The sequence below is a fragment of the Dasypus novemcinctus genome, chromosome 5 (genome assembly GCF_030445035.2).
Source record: "Dasypus novemcinctus isolate mDasNov1 chromosome 5, mDasNov1.1.hap2, whole genome shotgun sequence".
In the NCBI taxonomy this organism is placed as follows: Eukaryota; Metazoa; Chordata; class Mammalia; order Cingulata; family Dasypodidae; genus Dasypus; species Dasypus novemcinctus.
In genome coordinates, this window is record NC_080677.1 from 100,000,712 (window position 1) to 100,022,942 (window position 22,231).

At 37.4% G+C, this 22,231-nt stretch overlaps 1 protein-coding gene across 13 annotated transcripts in view; it reads right to left on the reverse strand.

Moving 5' to 3' along the window:
- The window catches only part of CADPS2 (calcium dependent secretion activator 2), a 613,932-nt gene that overhangs the window by 90,358 nt on the left and 501,343 nt on the right, over nucleotides 1-22,231 (reverse strand). For all 13 annotated transcript variants that reach the window (XR_011648842.1, XR_009185867.2, XM_058297292.2 and 10 more), the window contains one exon: nucleotides 2,019-2,122. Coding sequence is in view for 11 of the 13 variants with exons in the window: in XM_058297292.2 (XP_058153275.1) it covers nucleotides 2,019-2,122 (104 nt within the window). In the remaining 2 variants the exon portion in view is untranslated. The remainder of the gene's footprint in view (nucleotides 1-2,018; nucleotides 2,123-22,231) is intronic.

Sequence of the window (22,231 nt, forward strand, 5' to 3'; positions counted from 1 at the left end):
TTTTTTGATATATTCTATTTTTAACAAGTATTTTAGTGGCTGCACACAGTGCCTACAACTGCAAGCAGAACTACAACCATCATCCTTGTGGAATCTAAGCCCCCTCTAGATACAGAGGTGGAGTGGGTATCACCATCCCAGGGCCCATAGAATGGAGTAATAAAATATGGATTAGAGTGGACTTACTGATATTCTACTATAAAACTTTTGTGACTACTCATAGAAGAAATTGTATTATTGACGGGGACAAAGTGACTACAGTAGTTGCTGAGGGCAGGGAGTGGGAAGGAGAGATGTGATAAGGGGGGCATTTTTGGGACTTCGGAGTTGTCCTAAATGATACTGCAGGGACAGATGCTGGACATTATATATCTTGCCATAACCCATTGAATGTACTGGGGGAGAGTGTGAACTACAGAGTAAACTATTATCCATGTTGTGCAGCAGTGCACCAAAATGTGCTCGCCGAGTGCGATGAGTGTGCCACGATGATGGGGGAGGTTGTTAGTGCGGAAGGGGTGGGGTGGGAGAATGGGGGGATATATGGGAACCGCTTACATTTTTTATAATGTAACCTTTTTTGTGATGTATGTATCTTAAAAAAATACAATTTACAAAAATGATGGGGGGGTGGGGTGTGGGTTATTTGGGAACCTCTTATGTTTTTTTTAAGGTAACATTCTACGTGATCTTTAAAAAAATTTTAAAAAAAGAACACTTTATACTTTAAGGACAGGAGAGATTATTATTTTCCTTAATAGTGCAGGAAAATGAAATGTTATTTTTGTAAATATATGGGAATATTGGATATATTTGTTTAGCTGAAATATTTCCTTCAAATGAATATCCAATCAAATTTTTTTAAATTGTAAAAGGCCTAATACTCTTATGATAATGTCTCTTAATGGAAGACAAACATACACACATTTTATCATATAGTCATTTTCATTATAACACAGCACTGGTTCTGGCCTAGAAAAGAACCTCATGGGAATTCATTTCAAATTATTGAAGCAGCTGTTTCTTCAGTTTAAAATAAAATATCCATAACAAGTTCACACACGACAGATGCAAGGTAAAAACTAGATTCCACAGTGTGAGCTAAAAGCAGATGTTTTGAATGATCATATTTATAACCAGATACGATAAATCTTAGTTACCTGCAGTAAGGTTTCATAAATACTCTTTTCCAAGAATTTGTTTAAAATATACTATCTGTGGTTTCTTATCTTTTTGAGAACTAGGCTTCATTAAGTATAAATATTCTATAAATTCATATGTATCTGGTCTTTTTTAGTTTTGGTCATTTCATGTGCTTCCTCAAGAATAAAAGTGCTGTTAAGTTACTGGAATTTATCATATTCATTTAATTCTACACATTTCTCCCACCCAATTCGAAGTACAAAAACTGTTGTTTTTGTAAATAAATGCATGGCTATTTCAAAGAATGAGACTTTCATGTCTTAGAGTAAGCACTTTGCTGAGAGGAAAAACATTCCATCTCCTTGTAAAAAGGGCAAATTTAATGACAACTTAAAGAAAGGAAAAGTGGTGGTAAGAGTAGAAGAATAGAGTTATCAACCATATAGAATAGCCTTCTATTCAAATTTTATCTTATGGTTTCATCACTAATTTTCCTTTTTCATATTGTTTAACTTACATTTCTAGACTAAGACAATCTGGCACAGGGGAGAAAGTAAGGGATTCAGAATCACAAGGTGGGGCTTTGTGTTCCAGCTTTGCTTCTTACTAGTTGTACATCCTTGGGTAGATCCCATCAGCTCCCTTAAGTTTTTCACAACATGACCATTACCAGAGAAAAGATAGAACATGTATATTTAACATCCATATGCTTTCTTTGTAAACAAAATGAGCTATCTTTCCAGGAAGTTCACTTATGTCCTCAGTTTTCTGCAGGTAAACGGCCAGATGTATATCAAAGGCTCTGCTCAGTGACTTCTTCAGTGAAGAAAGCATTATATATTTAGTTTTATCCTACAGTTAAAAGAAGTTATCACCTCTGCATGATGCTCTTCATTCTGCTGTAAGACTTCAATGCAAAGCTCTGCTAGATGAAGAACCTCTTCCAGTTTTCTAGCAGGAGTTGCCTGGTTCATTGTTTCTATATTAAAAAAAAAACATAATTTGTTACATTGAAAAGAAAAAGCCAAACATATTCTAAGATGTAATGATGAGACTAGGATGTTGAAACAGAACGAGAAAGCATATTTTTTTTGGAAATTAGAGATGAAGAAATACAAATGAATACCTATTTTTTTAAAGAAAACAACAGTTCACCAGATTGCAGAAACTATTTCACCCACAAAGCAATCCATGGAACTGCAAGTGCTTTGCTATTTAATGTATAAGAACTAACAGGTGCATCAGTACATTAGATGCTCAATTTCTGCAACAAACAAGTTATAATTCTCCTCAAGGTCGAAAATACAAAGAGAGCAGATAACACAGTCATTTCCTCCTCTCTGAATTGTATTATCAATAGAATACCATTTTCACCAGATGAGTCATACCTGACATTAGCAAAACCTGTGCTTTTTCTGCTGCTATTTAAATTCCCAGTCTGATAGGCCTATAGTTCATGTTGATCTTAAATTCAAAAAGCACAAAGTCACCTAAAACAACTCAGCCTGCAATTAACAGACTTACTCTCCCTACCTTCCCTGCACCCCACCCCCAAGAAATACATATTAACAGAGTTCTTTGAAGGTGAAGGTTATTATTTTCTTTTAAAGACTTTTTTTAAAAATTGATTTCTCTCCCCTTCCCTTGTCCAGTTGTCTGTTCTCTGTGTCCATTTGCTGTGTCTTCTTCTGTGTCTGCTTCTATTCTTGTCAGCAACCTAGGAATCTGTGTCTCTTTTTGTTGGGTCATCTTGCTGCATCAGCTCTCCGTGTGTGCGGTGCCATTCCTGGGCAGGCTGGACTTTCTTTTGCCCTGGGCGGCTCTCCTTACAGGGTACACTCCTTGCATGTGGGGCTCCTCTACGTGGGGGACACCCCTGAGTGGCACGGCACTCCTTGTGCGCATCAGCTCTGCGTGTGCGCCAGCTCCACAAGGGTCAAGGAGGTCCAGGGTTTGAATCGCGGACCTCCCATGTGGTAGGCGGATGCTCTATCCATTGAGCCAAGTCCGCTTCCCTGAAGGTGAAGGTTCTTTAAGCATTAGGCCAAACTGAAGTAAGGAGGTCAAGGCACAATAAGATTAAGTGCAGCTACCTGAAATTCAACAGGGAAGGCAAAGTAGTTGATTTTTAAAACATACCAAGGTAGTTAGAAATGAGAGGCGCCCTTTGTGACAAAACGGTTTCAAAACTGAATTTCAAGAACAGTGTTTCCAGTAAGTAAATTAAAGATAAACATTGCTGTAGATTCATGGGCTCTTCTCTCTTTCCTACTGTGGATGTTGGAAGGTAGGGAAATAAAAGTCTCAGAAAAAGATGTTCTAAGGAACCATTTTTTCCGCCTGTAACAGAACATTTCCTTCAACATACTTCTCCCTGAAATCTCAGTCTTAAATTGGCGGGAACTTCCTCCATTTGCCCTGTCCTAATTTGTTCTCAAGGGGCATGCAATGAGGCAGTGAAACACTCTGCTTACGGTTGGTGATTGCTCATCAAACATTTATTAAATAGATACACACTGTGTGATAAACGCAGGGTTTCACATCTCCCAGACACCAAGCCACATTCACATACTATTAAACTCCCCCCAGGATGGAAAGCCCTTACTCATCTGACAGGGATCCAAGAGGTCAGGGATTCTTAAGGAAACCAGCCTACCAACCACCAGATAGTTGCATGTGCCTATACTGTTCTAGCTGTGGGAAGTAGGAGGAAGGATAGGCTGTGTCCCTGATCTCACACAACTCAGAATCCAAAATTAACTCCTGAAAGGATCCTTAGCTATCAACAATCAATTTTCCATTTGTTTCATGAATCCCTTCAACATCCCCAATCAGGGTAAAGTCAAAGTGGCCCTTGACTTTGCACAACAGTCCAATCCATTTGGGGGCAGCTCTAGGTATTATAGTTTAGTCAGAAAGTCAAGACCCTTAAGAAAAGTTTGGAAACAATGTAAAGAACATACTGGTGATGCAAGAAGTCTGAGGAAAAACTGCTGAAAGCCACGGATTTAGGGGAGAAATCAGGGGGAAGGTAATACTGCAGCATTCTCCTAAAGGAATAGTAAAGGACCCAGGTAAAGAGAGAAGTGGTTTCTAGAGAAGAAAAATTGTATGGCAGAGGTTCTGCTGCAGGGGTGCACCATGTATTCTCAGGTAAGGGTGATGATGATGGTTACAAATGTTACGATTTCAGAGCCAATTAGGTGTCAGGCACAACCCTAGGTGTCTCACACGTGTTAGAACACTACTTTTCCTAACAACGTCTTTGGTTTTGTTATTCCTGTAGCTTGTAGATAAGTAAAAAAGCTCAGGGAGATGAAGGAAAACAGCTAAGCCGTGAAGGTGAGACTTGATCTTAACATGGGTTCTTAACATTTATGCTTTTTGCCTCTGCAAGTACTTGCCTGGCTGGAGCACGCACATTTTGGAGAATGAGGGTGATGATACCAAGGTCAGATCATGGGAGGCTTTAACTGAGAAGGGAAGTAGACTAGGTAACTATCTCCTACAGATAACTTCGGGCAAATGTTTCTGAGCAGGGACTCAGAAAAACTTAATTTTAGGAAAATATACTTGGTGGTTGTGTGCAACAAGGAAGGATTAGTAGATCCTGAGGCCCTGATCTACTGGTGTGAACTATGGGAAGATGGCAGTGGAAAGAGAAAAGAAAAGTGCATGAGGTACAATAAAGGAAGAATCTGCAAGTCTCTGAGTGACTGGACATTGCAGGCCAGAGAGGAATAGGACCCTTACGTTCAGAGCTGGCAAGGTTCAGAGGATGATGATGCATGATTGAGAAACTACGGAATAAGTCTTTGATGGGTCATCAAAAATGGTACTATTTTAGGACTAATTATCATATAAGCATAATTTAAGCTAAGTTAATTATTCTAAAATAAAAACATCAGTTATGCATTGTAAAATCTGCATGCACGCAAAAGTTAGGTTCCCAAGATACTTGGATCTTCTGCCTGGCAAATCCCTACTCATAATTCAAGGCCCAACATTAATGCTTCCTTAAATGTGGGAATACGTTGGAGTTCTGAGGATGCTCCTGCATCTGACTTCCCCTAGTACAGGCTCATAGACTTGTTACTAGACTGTGCACAGATCAAAGTCATGAACTAGGTCTCACTCATGCACACACATCTCTGCTCTTAACATCTTGAACAGCCTCTGGACCATGGTAAGTACTTAATGAATATTTACTGAGAATGCAGCAGCATAATTTTGGAGAAAAAAATCATGTTAAAAATACCCCAATTATTTTATTTAACTTTGTGTGGTATTGCAAATATTGGCTCTTCTGTCACTAATATAATAACAGTGGACAAGAGAGCAAGTCCACAGATGAAACTAGATGAAATGCAGCTCTAATCTAAGAGCAATGCTCAAATAGCTGATGGATACTATGTTTCTAAATTGAGAGGAAAGATTTCTTTGAAAAATAGTTCTCAAAATAATATTAATTTTCAAGAGCACATCACTTAACTTCTTTAATTTCTCCATCTTTAGATTGAGAGTACTGAATTAAATTGGGGCTATTTATTGGAGGTACCAGGAATGGAACCTGGGACCTTATACACGCAAAGCAGGCACTCAACCACTGAGCTATACACACCCACTCTCAAGTTGGGGGTTCTTAACCAGGGGTTTAGGGATAGGCTTCAGGGGATCCTTAAACCCTGTAAAATTATATATTAATTTTTGTGCATAGAGCCATTTTTAGGAGGAAAAGGAGCATAACTTTCAACAGATTTTCAAAGTGATCCATAAGCCATACAAATACGAGAATCACTGAGCCAGATTCTTTCTAGTTAAGACTTTCTATGCCTTCTATAAGTTTTAGGCTTTATCTATTGCATATAATTTTTAACACATTTATATAGATGTGTTTTCATAGGTAAATGAAAGGTAACAAAATTTACTTGTTTTCACTACATGCTAGGAACTTAATTTTGCTACACACATTACGACATTATTTCCTGAATTCTCCCAACCATTCTGCAAGTTAGAGAATCATGACCCTCATTTCCAGTTAGGAATATGAGATTTGGAGAGGTTAAAAAGGGCATCCAGGGTCACATGGCTGTTTGCTGAAATGCGGTTAAAATCCTACTTTTGGTGTCATACAAACAGAAATAATATACTTTGTATTATTTCCCATTTTCAGTTCAGTGAACAGGAACCACACACATACAAATACATATTCTATTGAAACTTCTGAAATGGTTCCAAGTTTGAGGAGTTTATAAAGTCACCATATCCTTAGCCACAAGTACGCAATAATGGAAAAGAATCATAGAAGCAGCTCAAAAATATATTTCTGTTCAAGTGTGAATGTCAATATCAGCTCTTAAATTTGAAACTATCTTACATAAAAACTCAGAGCACCCTGTGTCCCACTAAAACTTATAAACAGTCTAAAACATTTTATTCTTCCTAGATTAAATTTACTGAGAGGATTGAAACTTTGTACTTGAACATAATAGCCACTCTAATACTTTAAATAAATAGCATTTTTATCAAGTATATTGTGTATGCCATCTCTGGTTGTCACCCATTTTTATAGCCAAGAAGTTTAATGCATTCTATAGTCAAAATTCTATTAAATTCCAAGGTTATCAATAGCTCCATAAAAATCCAAACACTGAATATTAAAGAATTCCTCCTTAAAGTTTTTTCTTTCACTCTTTTTTCTTTGGCAACATTTCCACAGCATTACAGATGTCTCTTCATTCTTCAGGCTTCACACCAAGTTGCTGATTGTTGTAATACATTTCAAATAGTGACATTTAAAACAAATATGCCAAAAGTAGCAAGGTTTCTTCGAGAATTTCAATGTGTTTCTCTTGGCTCTGATCCTTCTTCATTTTGGAACATTTCTGCTTTCCTATGAAAACACTCCTTGGTTCCCCCAAGCAACTCCTTTTAATTATGCTTCTGTACATGGAAGAAGAGATCCCACAAGGGAGAGGGTAGGAAGGTGGAAAGACGTATAAAGAGGATATGGCTGTTTTGCTTTGGTAGGCTTTAATCCTGTTCTTTTGCTCCCTTCCACCCCCGCTTCAGAGAGAATGCCTATTCCCAGCACATTCTTCTCAGTGTTTCCCTTCTTGGCATTTCCTGTCAGTCTTTAGTGTTGATGGTTGTAAGGGGACATGGGATGAAGCCCTGTAATATTTCAGTTCCTTTCTCTCCATATATGATATAGAGAAGACACATTAGGCCTTAATCCCCCATCCCCCCTTAGATGGCTTCTTTAGGAGGTACCAGGAACTGAATCTGGGACCTCCCATGTGGGAGGCAGGCACCCAACTGCTTGAGCCACATCCGCTCTCATGGCCTTCAACAAAGGTGACCTGTGTCAACTGTGATTATTTCCTCCTTTACCTGAAATCAAACTACATCATTATACAAATCACATTTATGATATGAATATTTCTATAGAATTTAAACACATTTTACATTTCTGTAATTCTATTCCCTATAGGATAGTATACATATTTGGACAGTTCTGTGAATGAATGAAAATAATTTAGGACTGCATGGCCTCCCTACAATTATTTACAATCCATAAAAATACTAACAGTACTGTTGTTTGAAAACAATAGGTCTGTGGCCCCATAATTCCATGGCTCCCTTTGGGACCAACTCGTTTAATGACCCTGTCATTTAAAGCAACAGTTCCAGTTAATACCTCCTTGGAATTAATCATGCTAATGATATAGTGCTTTGGAATAATTGTCCTGTGGTCACAGTCACATTAGCTACTTTACCTGGATTATCTTTCACATCAATAAATTCATTTTTAAGCTGTGGGATCAGAGGAGAATTGGCCACTGGAGTATAGGCCAATGGCAGCTGGACTGGATTCGAACTGAGCAATCACCATAAGCCAGCAGTAAGTGGTGACCTCTAAGTGGTGGGCCAAAAATGTGAAATACGTATGTGAGATAAAGGCCAGTGCCTGTGAGACTTTCTTTAGAAGGAATATGAAGATATTATGCTTTCCTCATGAAATAAGGGATGGTTGTGATGGAATTAGAATTACAAGGAAAAATCACTAGAAACCAAACAAAATTTAATATTTATTTTATCATCACAGCTTTTCTAGTTATGTGGCTTACAATAGCTGAGCAACATACATTCTGATTTGAGTTTTAAAGTTTTGTTTTTTTTCTAAGGTTGATTTTATTTCTCTCTCCCCCACCCTCTTGTTCTTTGTACTTGCTATGTCTGTTCATCTTCTTTGTTTCTTTAGGAGTAACTGGGAATCGAACTCAGACTTCTGATGTAGAAGGGAGGTGCCTAATTGCTTAAGCCACTTCCATTCCCTGCTTTGTTGTGTCTGTTATGTTTTTTCCTCTTGTGTCTCTTGTCGTGTCAGCTTGCCGCAGCTGCCCATTGCGTCTGCTTGTTGTCCTGCTTGTCCTCTTTAGGAGGCACTGGGAACCTCTGCTCCCTGTTTTGTTGAGTTTCTCATTATGTTTTTCCTCTTGTGTCTCTTGTTGCATCATCTTCTTGTGCCAGCTTCCTGCACCTGCCCATTGTGCCAGCTCACTGTCTTTTTTAGGAGGCACTGGGAACCAAATCATGGATCTGTGATAGGTGGAAGTCCAATCACTTGAGCCACATCTGCTTTCCTAAAGTTGTTTTTTAAGTCCTGAGACCCTGACTCTTCCCACATCTGTGAAACAGAGAAACCTGAGGTCTTAAGAGGGAAGAAATTGTCTTCATGGTGCTGGTGCTGGGAGGCTTGAAAGAAAAGTTTTCTGTAATGTATACTTAGTTTTTCTGGGTAGCTTTGAGTAGAACTATGTGGTAGGATTCTAAGGACAGCATAAATTTTGCCACTTGTAATTGTGCCAGCTATTTGTATAATAGAGGTTTTTCTAAAGACTGGTATTTAGCCATGCCATGTATGTATTTTTGTATGCAAGCACACAAGCATGTATGTATGCATGCATGTATGTGTATATTTATACACATATACATGTATGTGTATATTTATACAAACATACACATACACATTTAATAGCCAAAATTGATAAAAGGTTTTGTTGCTCTTTATGTATACATCCTATTCATTTCTCTTCAGTATAATTTAGTTTCAGAACCATCAGAATAATTTCAATAGTGACTGCTATGCTAATACTCAATTATTTTAATTAATTGGGTCTACAGATCTTCATTTTCAAGCTATTCCTTGTCTCCAAAGCACTTCTACCTAAAGCAGCCTTTCCAATGTCATTTTTATATTTATGCATAAAAGGAGCACCATCATGCATACACACTCATATCCTGCCCTGATCATTTAACTTTTTCCATTTTTGAGGAGAAAATCTGCCTGTCAACACTGGGGGATACAGGCAAGGCAGTGTCCATTGAGACAGTGGGGTGAAGACAGTCTTTTCAGGAGTGTGTAATGGGAAATGTGAAAGAGACCTAGAAGCTTGCAGGGCAGCAAGCTGAGGCAGAAGTAGAAGTTTCCTGGAAACTACACTGTAAAAGACAGCATTTGAAAAGATTTGCAGTCTTGGGTGCTAAGAAAATTAGTCAAAAGATCTTGATGTATGTATGTTGTCTGTTTGATCTGACACATAATTAAGATCTGCTAGGGCAGCCAAGTCATGCATTAGCAGTGATAATTTATTTGAGGTTATGGTTTGGAGCAGGGGTTCTTAACAAGGGGTCCGTGAGCTTGAATCGAAATTCAAAAAAAACATTCTTGTGGGGACGTGTTGATGTGGGTGTGATATATTTATTAAATAATACGCAGTATAGTGTGGACTTAGTAAGGGGTCCTTGGTTTTCACCTGACTGGCAAAGGGGTCAATGGATCAAAAAAAGTTAAGAACCCCTGGTTTAAGATATAAAGCCCAGGTATAGAGATTAGAGTTGGGTTTAGTGTCATCGTGACTATTTCCAGAGCTTTAATATCCTGGGTCTACCAGCCACATTCAATGTGTGTGTATAGGTTTCCCTTTGAAATAAATAAAAAATATGGCATGACAAAAGCTTCAATCAGGCTTTTAAATTTAGTGCTTGAAGTTATATGGCCAACTTACCTATGGCCTACAAGCAATGAACTCGCCCTAATTTCCAAAACTATTTCAGCTGTGCAGGCTTTGAGTGTTTATAAACCCTGTTGAGAAATAAAGAGGTGGGAATCTGTCAGTTTGCATTACTCTTTTTTTTTTTTTTCCAATTGGAAAAGACTTTTTAATACATCTAAAGTACTCGGATTAACAAGGTGATGCAGGAGACACACTGCTATATGTCACTTGGTTTACCTGTTGACATGTTAGTAAATAAACGAGGGGGTCACCCAATCAGATGCTTTGAAGAATGACAGAGTCTACAAAATTGCTCATGAAAGGAAGAAAGCTCGACATTTCAAGTCTGAATTTATCTGTGAATTACATTCCACATAAAAGTTAAAAGCAAAACGAAAAACACTGTCAAGTGAGCTGAGCAAACCAACATCTTTTCTGAGACCTTTTAGGGAGCAGGTGTTGAACACTGTAATGAGATTACCAAGCATCTTCAGAGCAAGGAGGTAAGAGTACAGCGAGAGCATTTCAGAGTGTTAGAGAGCAAGGCCTAGGGAATAATCTCTGGTAAGGAGCACAATGAAGGAGACATCATACAAATGTTTTGCTTTCTCAGGAGATGCTTATGTTCTCTCTAAATCTCCAAATATGAAGAAATTTTCCAGAAGACAAATATTCACCAGAGAGAAGATTTCTGAAGAGAGTAGGATCATTTTTCAAGATTCAGAGGAATCTGGGCTATATTTATTTTGGTATTGCTAATGCATTATTGTGCACAGTTACCTGTTATCTTATGAATCTTTTTCTCTCTTTTGAAACATTCGTTGTGACTCAAGATGATGCATGCAACTTTCACGGCATCATGTTGGTGTGTGTGAAGTATTTTTTTCAAGCTGGCAATTCTAGGTAGACGGAGTTATTAAAATGCAACATGCTATTTTTTATAAGAAAGTTAAAACAATTCTGCTTCAACTCAAATTAAACAAACTTGGAAAATAGTATAAGAAGCAAAAAAGTAAAAATACCACTTGGAGATAGTTAAAATAAAGAGAAATGCTAAATTTATAGTGGTATACATTTAGAGAAAACATTAAAAAATTGTTTTGTGAGAGGACATATGCCATGAAAAATTAAATGTTATTATTCTTTTGGGTATTCTGCAAACACTGATAGTCAAAAGGACTATTTTCATTCATTCAACAAATATTTAGGAGGGACAGCCAAGTGTAAGTCTCCACACAAGTTATCAGTGATAAAAAGAAGAACAAGACATAGTGATTGCCTGCAATAATCTAACACCAACTTACAGGATATAGAAAATAAACTGATAGCTATAAAACAGGGCTATCAGGTATGGTCACCTGAAGTGGTGACACTGAATTAAGCCTAAGATGGGAGACATCAGCAACTGGGAAGAAATCCTGGTGGCAGGCATGGAATGAAGTTTGTAGAGAACCAGCAGATCAGTTATTAATGAAATATCAATCTGAGGACATTTGAAGGGATAAGGATGGGAGGATAGGTGAAATGAGTTTGGACTTATCCAGTGTGGAAGGGTTAAGAATTAGCCTTGGCCTATATAGTATTTTAGATAGCTCTGTAGTGGCAATGTGCTGGATGGATTAGGAAATTGATAAGAATGGAGATAGGGAGACCAGTTCGAAAGTTACTGCTATAATTCAGAAATGAGATAAGGGGCAGGAGCAGTAGGATTAGGGAAGAGGTGAGAAATTTAAAAAAAAGTCAAGTGACAGTATTGGCAGGTTTAGATGGTTGATTGGATGTGGAAGAGGGTGAAACAGGAGTCAACAATGATTTGGAGATTCCTAAAATTAGTAAATGGTTAGAGGGTGGTAGGAAGGAGGAAGATGATTTTCTACCGGGTCACGTTGGTTTCAAGTGTCTATCCATGAGATGTCCAGATGGAAATCATTAAGAGATGAGATAGAAGTCTGATGCCTAAGAGGGAGGACTGAGCCAAAGATAAAGACTGAAAGTCGGAGTTGAAATGATGATGAAATGGGTGAAATCACCCAGAGATTTATAGAGTACAAGAGGTGACAGAAGAAGGGACTGAAAATAATAATCAAGGAAATCGGAGGAAAATCTAGGTGAAAGAGATACAATGGAATCTAAGGGAGTTGAGCTTTTCACAGAGGGAATGATCAATTGTACTGAATGCAGAACAGTTCTGTAAGACTAAAGACAAAGGTCTGTGTGTGTAGGAATTCACATGCAGGGAACTAAGTTGATCACAGTCCTTAGGCAAGAGCACTATTATTTGTTTATGGAAGTTCCCTCTCTCACTTTTACTTGCCCTCTCCTCAGGAGGCGATCATTTAATATATTTCATATGCACCTTTCGTTTTGTGTATGTTCTTTTTTTTTTTTTTTTTAAAAGATTTATTTATTTCTCTCCCCTTCCCCCCAACCCCAGTTGTCTGTTCTCTGTGTCTATTTGCTGCATCTTCTTTGTCCGCTTCTGTTGTGGTCAGCGGCATGGGAATCCGTGTCTCTTTTTGTTGCATCGTCTTGTGTCAGCTCTCCGTGTGTGCGGCACCATTCCTGGGCAGGCTGCACTTTCTTGCATGCTGGGTGGCTCTCCTTACGGGGTGCACTCCTTGCACGTGGAGCTCCCCTATGCTGGGGACATCCCTGCGTGGCAGGGCACTCCTTGGGCGCATCAGCACTGCGCATGGCCAGCTCCACACGGGTCAAGGAGGCCCGGGGTTTGAACCGCGGACCTCCCATGTGGTAGATGGACGCCCTAACCACTGGGCTAAGTCCGCCGCCTTGTGTATGTTCTTGATAAGATGTATGGTTGTTTAGGTGTGTGCCTTTTTACACAAACATATTATGTGCAAATGGCATTGTGATACAGATCTCATTCAGTTTCTCTTTCACTTAGCATTCTTGCTGTTTGTGCACCATATGTGACAGGTTGTATCCACCTCCTGTTTACTCCCGCATAGTGAGGGGTATTCAATGGCCCCCAATTCACATTCACCAACTCTGCAATAAATATACTTGTTTATGGTCCTGAGATTATATAACCATAGGCATGAGGATGCAGGGTCAGAGGGTATACTGAATACTTAATTTGACTAAATACTGCCAGGTGGCTCTTCAGCAGGGATGTACCTGTCTCCATTCCTACGAGCAGTGCACAAGGCCATCTATATCCCCTCAACACTTGACATCTCCCAATCTCAGGGATGAAAACTGCTATCTCTTGGTTGTTTAAATTTTAATTTCTCTATCACTACTATTAAGCTTGAGCATATCTTCATATGCTTGTTAGTGGCCTGTTCATATCCCTTGCCCATTTTTCTACTGAGGGTTCTATCTTTTTCATAAATCTGTATAAATTCCTTGATATTAATTTCAGTTCAGTTTAGATATTAAAAATATTCTCCCAATGACTCTATCTGCTAACTTTGTTGACACTGTCCTTCATCAACTAGAAATTCTTAATTCTGTTGTAATGAAATTAATTAAATTTTTGCTTCATGCTTTGTACCTTTCAATTTTTTTCAAGAGGTATTTCTAGACCCTATTTTACAAAGACATTTTCTTCATTGTAATAAGGTCTCTAATCTTTCTAGAGACCATTTAGTAAGCTTATCCATTCACCATCACCTCTCAAACAGCCTCTCCTTTCTTCACTGATCTGTGGCATCTCCTTTACTATGTATGAAACACATCAGGTTTCAAGACATACATGGGTCTGTCTCTGAATTTCTATCCTATTTGTCTGATCATGGGTTTCGGTGATAGCTTTGTAATTTGTCTTAGTATTTGGTAAGTCAAGGCTCCACATGTCGTCTTTTTTTTCAGTTGACTTAATTATTCAGTATCCTCTATTCTACCATTTAAATTTAAAGATATATCTATGGAATTCTTTAAAAGAAAAACCCAGAATTTTGATGGACACTGTACCAAATTTAAAGATTAATTTGGGGAAGAATTTTCATCTTGTACTATTAAGTCATTCCTCCTAAGTTCAAGGACTGTCTCTACATTTAATCAGATGATCCTCTATGACTTTTGAGTTTCAAAATTTTCTTCATAGAGGTCTATGGAATTATTTAATATCATTGATACAGAGGCAGTGGCCACTGGAGGTTCTGAGAGGAGGGAAAGGGAAAAACAGGTATAATATGGGGGCATTTTTGAGATTGCAATGTCCTGAATGACAGTGCAATGACAGATACAGGTGATTACATATCTTGCCATAACTTAAAAAATTGTGGAAGGGAGTATAAACTACAATGTAAACTATAATCCACTTAGTGGCAATGCTCCAAAACGTGTTCATTAATTGTTTTGTACCACACTAATGAAGGATGCTATTAATGTAGGAAAAGGTGGGACGGGCAGGGAGCGGGGCATATGTCAATCCCTATATTTTTTATGTATCTTTAAAAAAAGTATATTTAAAAAAAAAGCACTACCATTTGTTAAGTTTTAGTGTAGTATCAAAGAAAAACATAAAAATTTCTATGAAAAGTTTATCAAAATATTTCTCCCTTTTCCAACTATGTATCCATGTGAGGCCAGATTTTTTTCATATACATCATCCCAAATAATACATCTTATTAGCTTGAATGCAGATGCAGATATGATAATCCAGCTGTATTCTATTAAGGCAGCCATTAATGAAATATGGAGAAAGGTCAAAGAATGCTATGATTCTGTCTGTTTTTTTGTTCATTTTGAAAAACTGTTTTTCCACAAAACAGATATTTGTATTGACAGGAGATGGGTATGTTTTTAAATATTAATAAATATGTTAGAAATTTCTCCATTTTATTTCTAATATGGTAAATACTGATAGATATAACCCACATAAACAAAAACTCTCTGGGATTCTCAATAATTTTTAAGAGTGGAAAAAGGTCCCAAGATTAAAACTTTGGACAATCATTGATGTAAAGAAGATAAATGATTTTATTAAGTAAAGTAAGTTGAACTTACTTTACTTAAGTAAGTTGAACTTGTACCTGCAAACTTGAACTCTTTTGTCTGTTCTAATAAGTTCTACCTAGATTCTGTTGAATTTCCTAGAGAGATGAGTATTTCATCTGCAAACAGATGATTTTATTATATCTCTTTAATTTTTTTTTTAGGAGGTACTGGAGATTGAACCCAGGACCCTGTACATGTGAAGCAGGCATGTAACCACTGAGCTACAACCTTCTTCCCTCTTCCCATTCTTTTGATTCACTTTTTTCCATTCCTTTTATGTTGTCCAAGAATCTCAGTATTGTGACAAACAATTATAATTTATATACTTGTCTTTAGGGGCTGACCCTAAGCTTTCTCCATTAAGTAAAATATTTACTGTAGGTTTTTTTAATATATGGATTTTAGAAAATTAAGGAAGCCCTATTCCTAGATTCCCTACAGTATAGTTTTTAATCATATATAAGTGTTGAACTGTTTCATGTACTTTTTACCCCATCTATTCAGATCAGTGGACTTTTGCTTTTAGTTTTTCAGTTTTCTGGTTTTTTTTTTTTTTTTAAAGATTTATTTATTTATTTAATTACCCCCTTCCCCCGGTTGTCTGTTCTCTGTGTCTATCTGCTGCGTCTTGTTTCTTTGTCCGCTTCTGTTGTCGTCAGCGGCATGGGAAGTGTGGGCGGCGCCATTCCTGGGCAGGCTGCTCCTTCCTTTGCACTGGGCGGCTCTCCTTACGGGGCGCACTCCTTGCGCGTGGGGCTCCCCTACGCTGGGGACACCCCTGTGTGACCCAGCACTCCTTGCGCGCATCAGCACTGCGCATGGGCCAGCTCTACACGGAGCAAGGAGGCCCAGGGCTTGAACCGCGGACCTCCCATGTGGTAGACGGACGCCCTAACCACTGGACCAAGTCTGTTTCCTTCTGGTATTGAACCATTTAAAATTCCTAAGATACATCCCACTTGATTGTGATGTATTATTTTCTAAGGACACTGCTGAATTTTGTGAGCTAATATATATTTAGGAGTTTTGCACATAATGCATAAGTGAAATGGGCCTGTGATTCTCTTTTGTTCTATTGTCTTTCTTAGATTTGGGAATCACAATTACATGTCTGTCATGAAATGAACTGGGATACTTTATTTTCTATTTTTTGGGTTTTTTTGATAGGAATTATTTGTTCCTTGAAGAGGAGGGAACATTCCTAACTCATTCTACGAGGACAAAATCATCCTCATAACAAAGCCAGATAAAGGTAACACAAGAAAAGAAAATTACAGACCAAAATCCCTTATGAATACAGATGCAATAGTCCTCAACAAAATACTAGCAAATCAAATCCAACAGCACATTAAAACAATTATACACCATGACCAAGCAGGATTTACCCCAGGTATGCAAGGGCAGTTCAATATAAGAGAACCAATGTAATATACCATGATGACAGAATGAAGGGTAAAAAACACAAGATCATCTCAGTTGATGCAGAAAAGGCATTTGCCAAAATCCAGTACCCCTATTTGATAAAAACACTTAGAAAACTAGGAACACAAGGAAACTTCCTCATGATGATAAAGGGCATATATGAAAAACCCACTGTTAAAACTTATTTAATGGTGACAGACTGAAAGATGTCCTTCTAAGATCAGGAACAAGACAAGGGAGTCACTGTTACCACTGTAATTCAAGACTGAATTGGAAGTTCTAATCAGAGTAATTAGGCAAGGGAAAGAAATCAAAGGCATCCAAATAGGAAAGGAAGAAATAAAAATTTTTCTGTTTGCAGATGACGTGATCCTATGTGCAGAAAATCCTGAAAATTCTGAGACCTAATAAATTCAGCAAAGTGGCAGTGTACAAAATCAACATGTAAAACAAGTAGTGCTTCTGTAATATTAATGAATAATCTGAGGAGGAAATGAAGAAAAAATGAATTTACAACTGAAAGAATGAAATATCTAGGAATAAATCTAACTAAGGATGTAAGGGACTTGTACACAGAAAACTACAAAACATTTCTAAGAGAAATCCAAGAAGACCTTAATAAATGTAAGGACATTCTGGTCATGGATTTTAGAAGACTAACTATTGTTAAGATGTCATTTCTACCCAAGGTGATTTACAGAGTTAATGCAATCCCAGTGAAAATTCCAAATGCCTTCTTTGCAAAACTGGAATGGCCAATCATCAAATTTGTATGGAATTAATTGGCTATAGATATGAAGGTCTATTTCTGAATTCTCAATTTGATTCCATTGGTTAATATATCTATCTTTATGCCAGTACCATGCTGTTTTGAACAGTGTAGCTGGTCGAATAAAGTAATAAGCTTTATAGTCAGGAATTCTAAGTCCTCAAACTTTGTTGTTCTTTTTCATGATGGTTTTGGGTATTTGGGCCCCTTTCCCTTCGAAATAAATTTGATAATTGTCTTTTCCATTATTGTAAAATAGACAGTTGGAATTTTGAGATTGCATTAAATCTGTAAATCAATCTGGGTAAAATTAACATCTTCTAATCTACCAATATGGAATGTCCTTTCTTTTATTTGACAATGCTGCCAAGTCCATTCAACTGGGAAAGAATAGTTTCTTCAACAAATGTTGCTGGGAGAACTAGATATTCATATGCAAAATAATGAAAGAGGTTCCCTATCTCATACCATATAAAAAATAACTCGAAATGGATCAAGACCTAACTATAAGTACCAGTACTACAAAACTCTTAGAAGAAAACATTGGGACACATCTTCAAGATCTTGTGGTATGCAATGCTTTCTTAGACTTCATACCCAAAGGGCAAGCATGAAAGAAAAACTAGATAAGTGGTACCTCCTCAAAATTAAAACTTTTGTACATCAAAGGACTTTGTCATGAAAGTGTAAAGACAGCCTACTCAATGGGAGAAAATATTTGGAATCCACATATCTGATAAGGGTTTAATATCCACCATATAAAAAGAAATCCTATAACTCAACAATAAAAAGACAAAGAAACCAATTTAAAAATGGGAAAAATACTTTAATACACATTTCTGCAAAGAAGACAGACAAATGGACTGAAAGCACAAGAAAAGACCCTTAACATCATTAGCTTTTAGGGAAATACAAGTCAAAACTATGAGATGCCATTTTACAAGAAATAGGAATACTCATTCTTTACTGGTGGGAATGTTAAATGGTGCAGCCACTGTAGAAGATATTTTGATGGTTCCTCAGAAAGTTAAGAATAACATTATTGTTATGACCCATCAATCCCATTTCTAGATATATACTCCCCAAAACTGAAAGCAGGATTTGAACAGATACTTACAAATGATGTTTCTAGTGAAGCAGGCTAGTAAGATAGGGAATCAATAGATGGATCTGGAACCTGGCAAGAAGGTCATGTCATTTGTTACCCCTATGATGGCTGCTGGAAGACCTTCATGAGAAATTTAATTCAGAATGAGATTTCCTCTGGAAGCCAGGAGAAGCCCTGGGTATTCCCTAAGGACCTTATCATTGGGTCCTCCTGGGGGATTGATGGGTGGGGTAATCAATCAAAACAGCAAACAGCTGGGACTCCTCCCATGTCATTAGCAAAGGGGTGGTTTAAAAAGCAAGCACAAAGGCTCTTGCTCTTTTTCCTTTGCCCTATCCTGATGCCTGTTCATGCCTTATTCTGGCTTCTTCGCCCCACCTGGATCAATATGCAAATAAACTGCGGGATTTATAATCTATAATGGGGAATTGTATTCTATAAATCAGCCCTCTTTATCACTCTTCAGCCCCTTCCTCTCTACCTGGGACCCATGATCTGTTATTTTCTCCCATTTTTCTTCCCTCCCTACCTTAATAAATTATTGGTCTAACCAACCCAACATGCAGAATTCATTTCTGCAGCACAGTCAAGAACCTAGACAAAATCTGGCTACAGTAGTGACATTATTCACAATTGCTATAAGATGGAGGCAATCAAAGTTTCCATCAACTGATGACTGTATAATTAAAATGTATTATATACACACAATAGACTATTATTCAGCCATGAAAAGAATGAAGTTCATATGTCAACTTGGATGAACCTTGACGACATCATGTTGAATGAAATTAGACACAAAAGGACAAATATTGCATGATCAAACAGATATACCATATTTACAGTAAGCAAATTCATAGTCAGAAACTAGAACTGGGGTGGGGGTAGGAAGTGGGGAGATAATGCTCAAATTGTACAGTTTCTGTTTGGGGTGACAGAAAATTTTTGGTAATGGATAGTGGTGATGGTAGCACAACATTGTGAATATAATTATTAGCACTGAATTATATCTTTTAGTGTAGTTAAAATGGGAAGTTTTAGGTTGTATATATTAGAATAAAAATTTTTACAAAATAAAACCTATAGGATTGTACAACACAAAGAATGAACCCTAATTTAAACTATCGACTACAATTAATAGTACAATTATAAAACTGTGCTTTCTTCAATTGCAATGTATGTGTCACACACTAATGCAGGGTTTTAAATATAGGTGGGTATATGGGACCTCTATTTTATCTATGATTTTTCTCTAAGCCTAAAAAATAATATTAAAAAAGTTTGGTAGAGCTCATCTTCAAAATCAAATTGTGTCTTTGACAATTATTTCAATTTCTTTAAAGCTTACTGGCTAATTCAATTTTCATGTCTTGTGCTTTCATTTTACCAATATATGGTTTTTCTATTTGTATTTATGCATTTTCTTGGTGCATCAATTTCATCTGGGTTTTCAATTTTATTTATACTTGTTCATGACATTCTTCCATTCATTTTTTTTTAGCATCATGTCTCTAGTTATTTTTCTCTTTGATACTCTGCATTATTTTCTTAATCAGTCTGAGAGAAGTCTGCCTTGCTTTATTTTTATTCAATTATATTACCATGTTTCAGATCACTTAACTTATTGTGTACTTAATTGCTCCTTTTCTGCTGTCCTTTTTCAGATCTCCCAGGTCACTGATAAGTTCTTCACCCATGTTCATTCCGGACCTATCTAATGTACTTTACCAACCATACTATATTGAAACCCAGTATTTCCACTTGGTTTTTTGACTTCTTGTTGCTGCATCATACTATTAGTATCTTCCTTAAGAAAGATTCCAGATGGTACCTGCTATTTGTTGTCTTTTATAGGGGTTGTACTCTCCAGCTGTCTAGTTGTCTTGGTTGTGTGCTCATGATCCTTTGGAAGTATCAGTTATTTTGCCAGGAATTCAGTATTGAGAAAGGGATGATGCACAGGCCCTGGCCTCTGTCCAGTGCAGGAAGTTTGAGGAGATAAGAATTTAGGCTTTAGGGCTTAGAGCCTCAGGCAACACAGAACCAACAACACAATTTCCTTCAGTTACTAATCCATTCAGCAGCTACAATGGACAGGGATTCATCTGTCATCTGTTGCTGGACTCAAAGAACTGGGACAACAGCCTCTTTGTGTTGTAAGGCATTAGATCTGGTTTTTGCATACAGAGGGGTAAAGGAGTGACTTCTTGAGGGTAGATCAGTCCACTCCTGTTCTCATCTCACTGCAGCAAAGGTGGGGCCAGTCTCCATACATTCATAAATACTGGTGTCCGGACCATGGATATCAATCCCAATGGCAGAAGGTAAGGAACTGATTGTTTCAAAGCAATGCAAGGGACAAGCAAGAGCAGAATTTAAAATGTTTTCTCTCAGTGGAAGAGGCCAGTCTGAAAATGCTACATACTATTTGATTCCAACTATATGACAAAAAAGGCAAAAAGTATAGAGGAAATAAAAATATCAGGGTTTGCCAGAGGCTTGGTATAGGAGGTGTAGGAGATGGAGGGGCTGAGGGGGTGTGGAGAGAAAATAGGTGAAGCACAGGGGATGTTTTTGGGCAATGAAACTATTTTGTATGTTACTATAATTGCAGATACAGGAAATTATGCCTTGGTCAAAATCCTATTGGACTATTTTGAAGGCTTACTCTTGAGTCTATGCATCCTTGCTTTTCACGTAGATTTCTTTTCTTGAAACATGCAGACTTTCCTAGAAGTTACGTATTTTCTGCCTTCAGCTTGTTTAATTCATTGTCCTATTGTTATGATATGTTGATCTAAACTGCAGGTAAAATTTAAAGAGATTTCGGAAATATCACCTTACTGTCCGTAAGATCACCCAGTTACCTCTTTTCTTTGGAATATTTCACTAATTTGTCATTTTCCTTTATTTCTCCCTTTTTGTTATGACAATTTTAAGCATACAGACAGAGAGAATATAATGGACATTATATGCGCATTACCTAAATTTAACAATTGTCTATATTTTTCCACATTTGTTTTATCTGGTTATTTTGGCTAAAGTGTTTTAGAATAAATTCCAGATTTCACATTTCACTTATAAATATTGCAGCACAACTAAAAAAAATAAAGCTGTTTTTGTCATAACTACAATACCACTACACATCATCCAATACCAAGTTCATATTCACAAATCCCCAGTTATTCCCATAAGGTCTTTTATTGCAGGTTGTTAAAAGCAGCATCCACTTGGTTGTGATGCCTCAAAAGTTTTTTATAAATCTAGAATAGTTCCCATCATAATTTTTTTCTCATAATAATGACTTATTGAGAAAAGCCAGTTGTCCTATGGAATATCAATTTGCATCTTTATAAGCAAAAAACATTTTTCTATATAATTGCTTACCATAATTGTATCAGTCAGCCAAAGAGGTGCTGATGCAAAATACCAGAAATTGGTTGGTTTTTATAAAGGGTATTTATTTGGGGTAGGAGCTTACAGATATCAGGCCATAAAGCATAAGTTACTTCCTCACCAAAGTCTATTTTCATGTGTTGGAGTAAGATAGATGCTGATCTTACTCCATGAGGGCTCAGGCTTCCTGGGTTCCTCCCTTCCAGGGTCTTGCTTCTCTTTGTGTTCAGGGTTCCTTTCTTTCTGGGGCCTGCTTCTCCTTCCTCTGTGTGCTTACTTCCTGGGGCTCCAGGTTAAGGCTTCAGTATCAAACTCCAACATCAAAACTCCAATATCAAAAACCTCCAACTCTGTCCTTTGCCATGCCCTAAT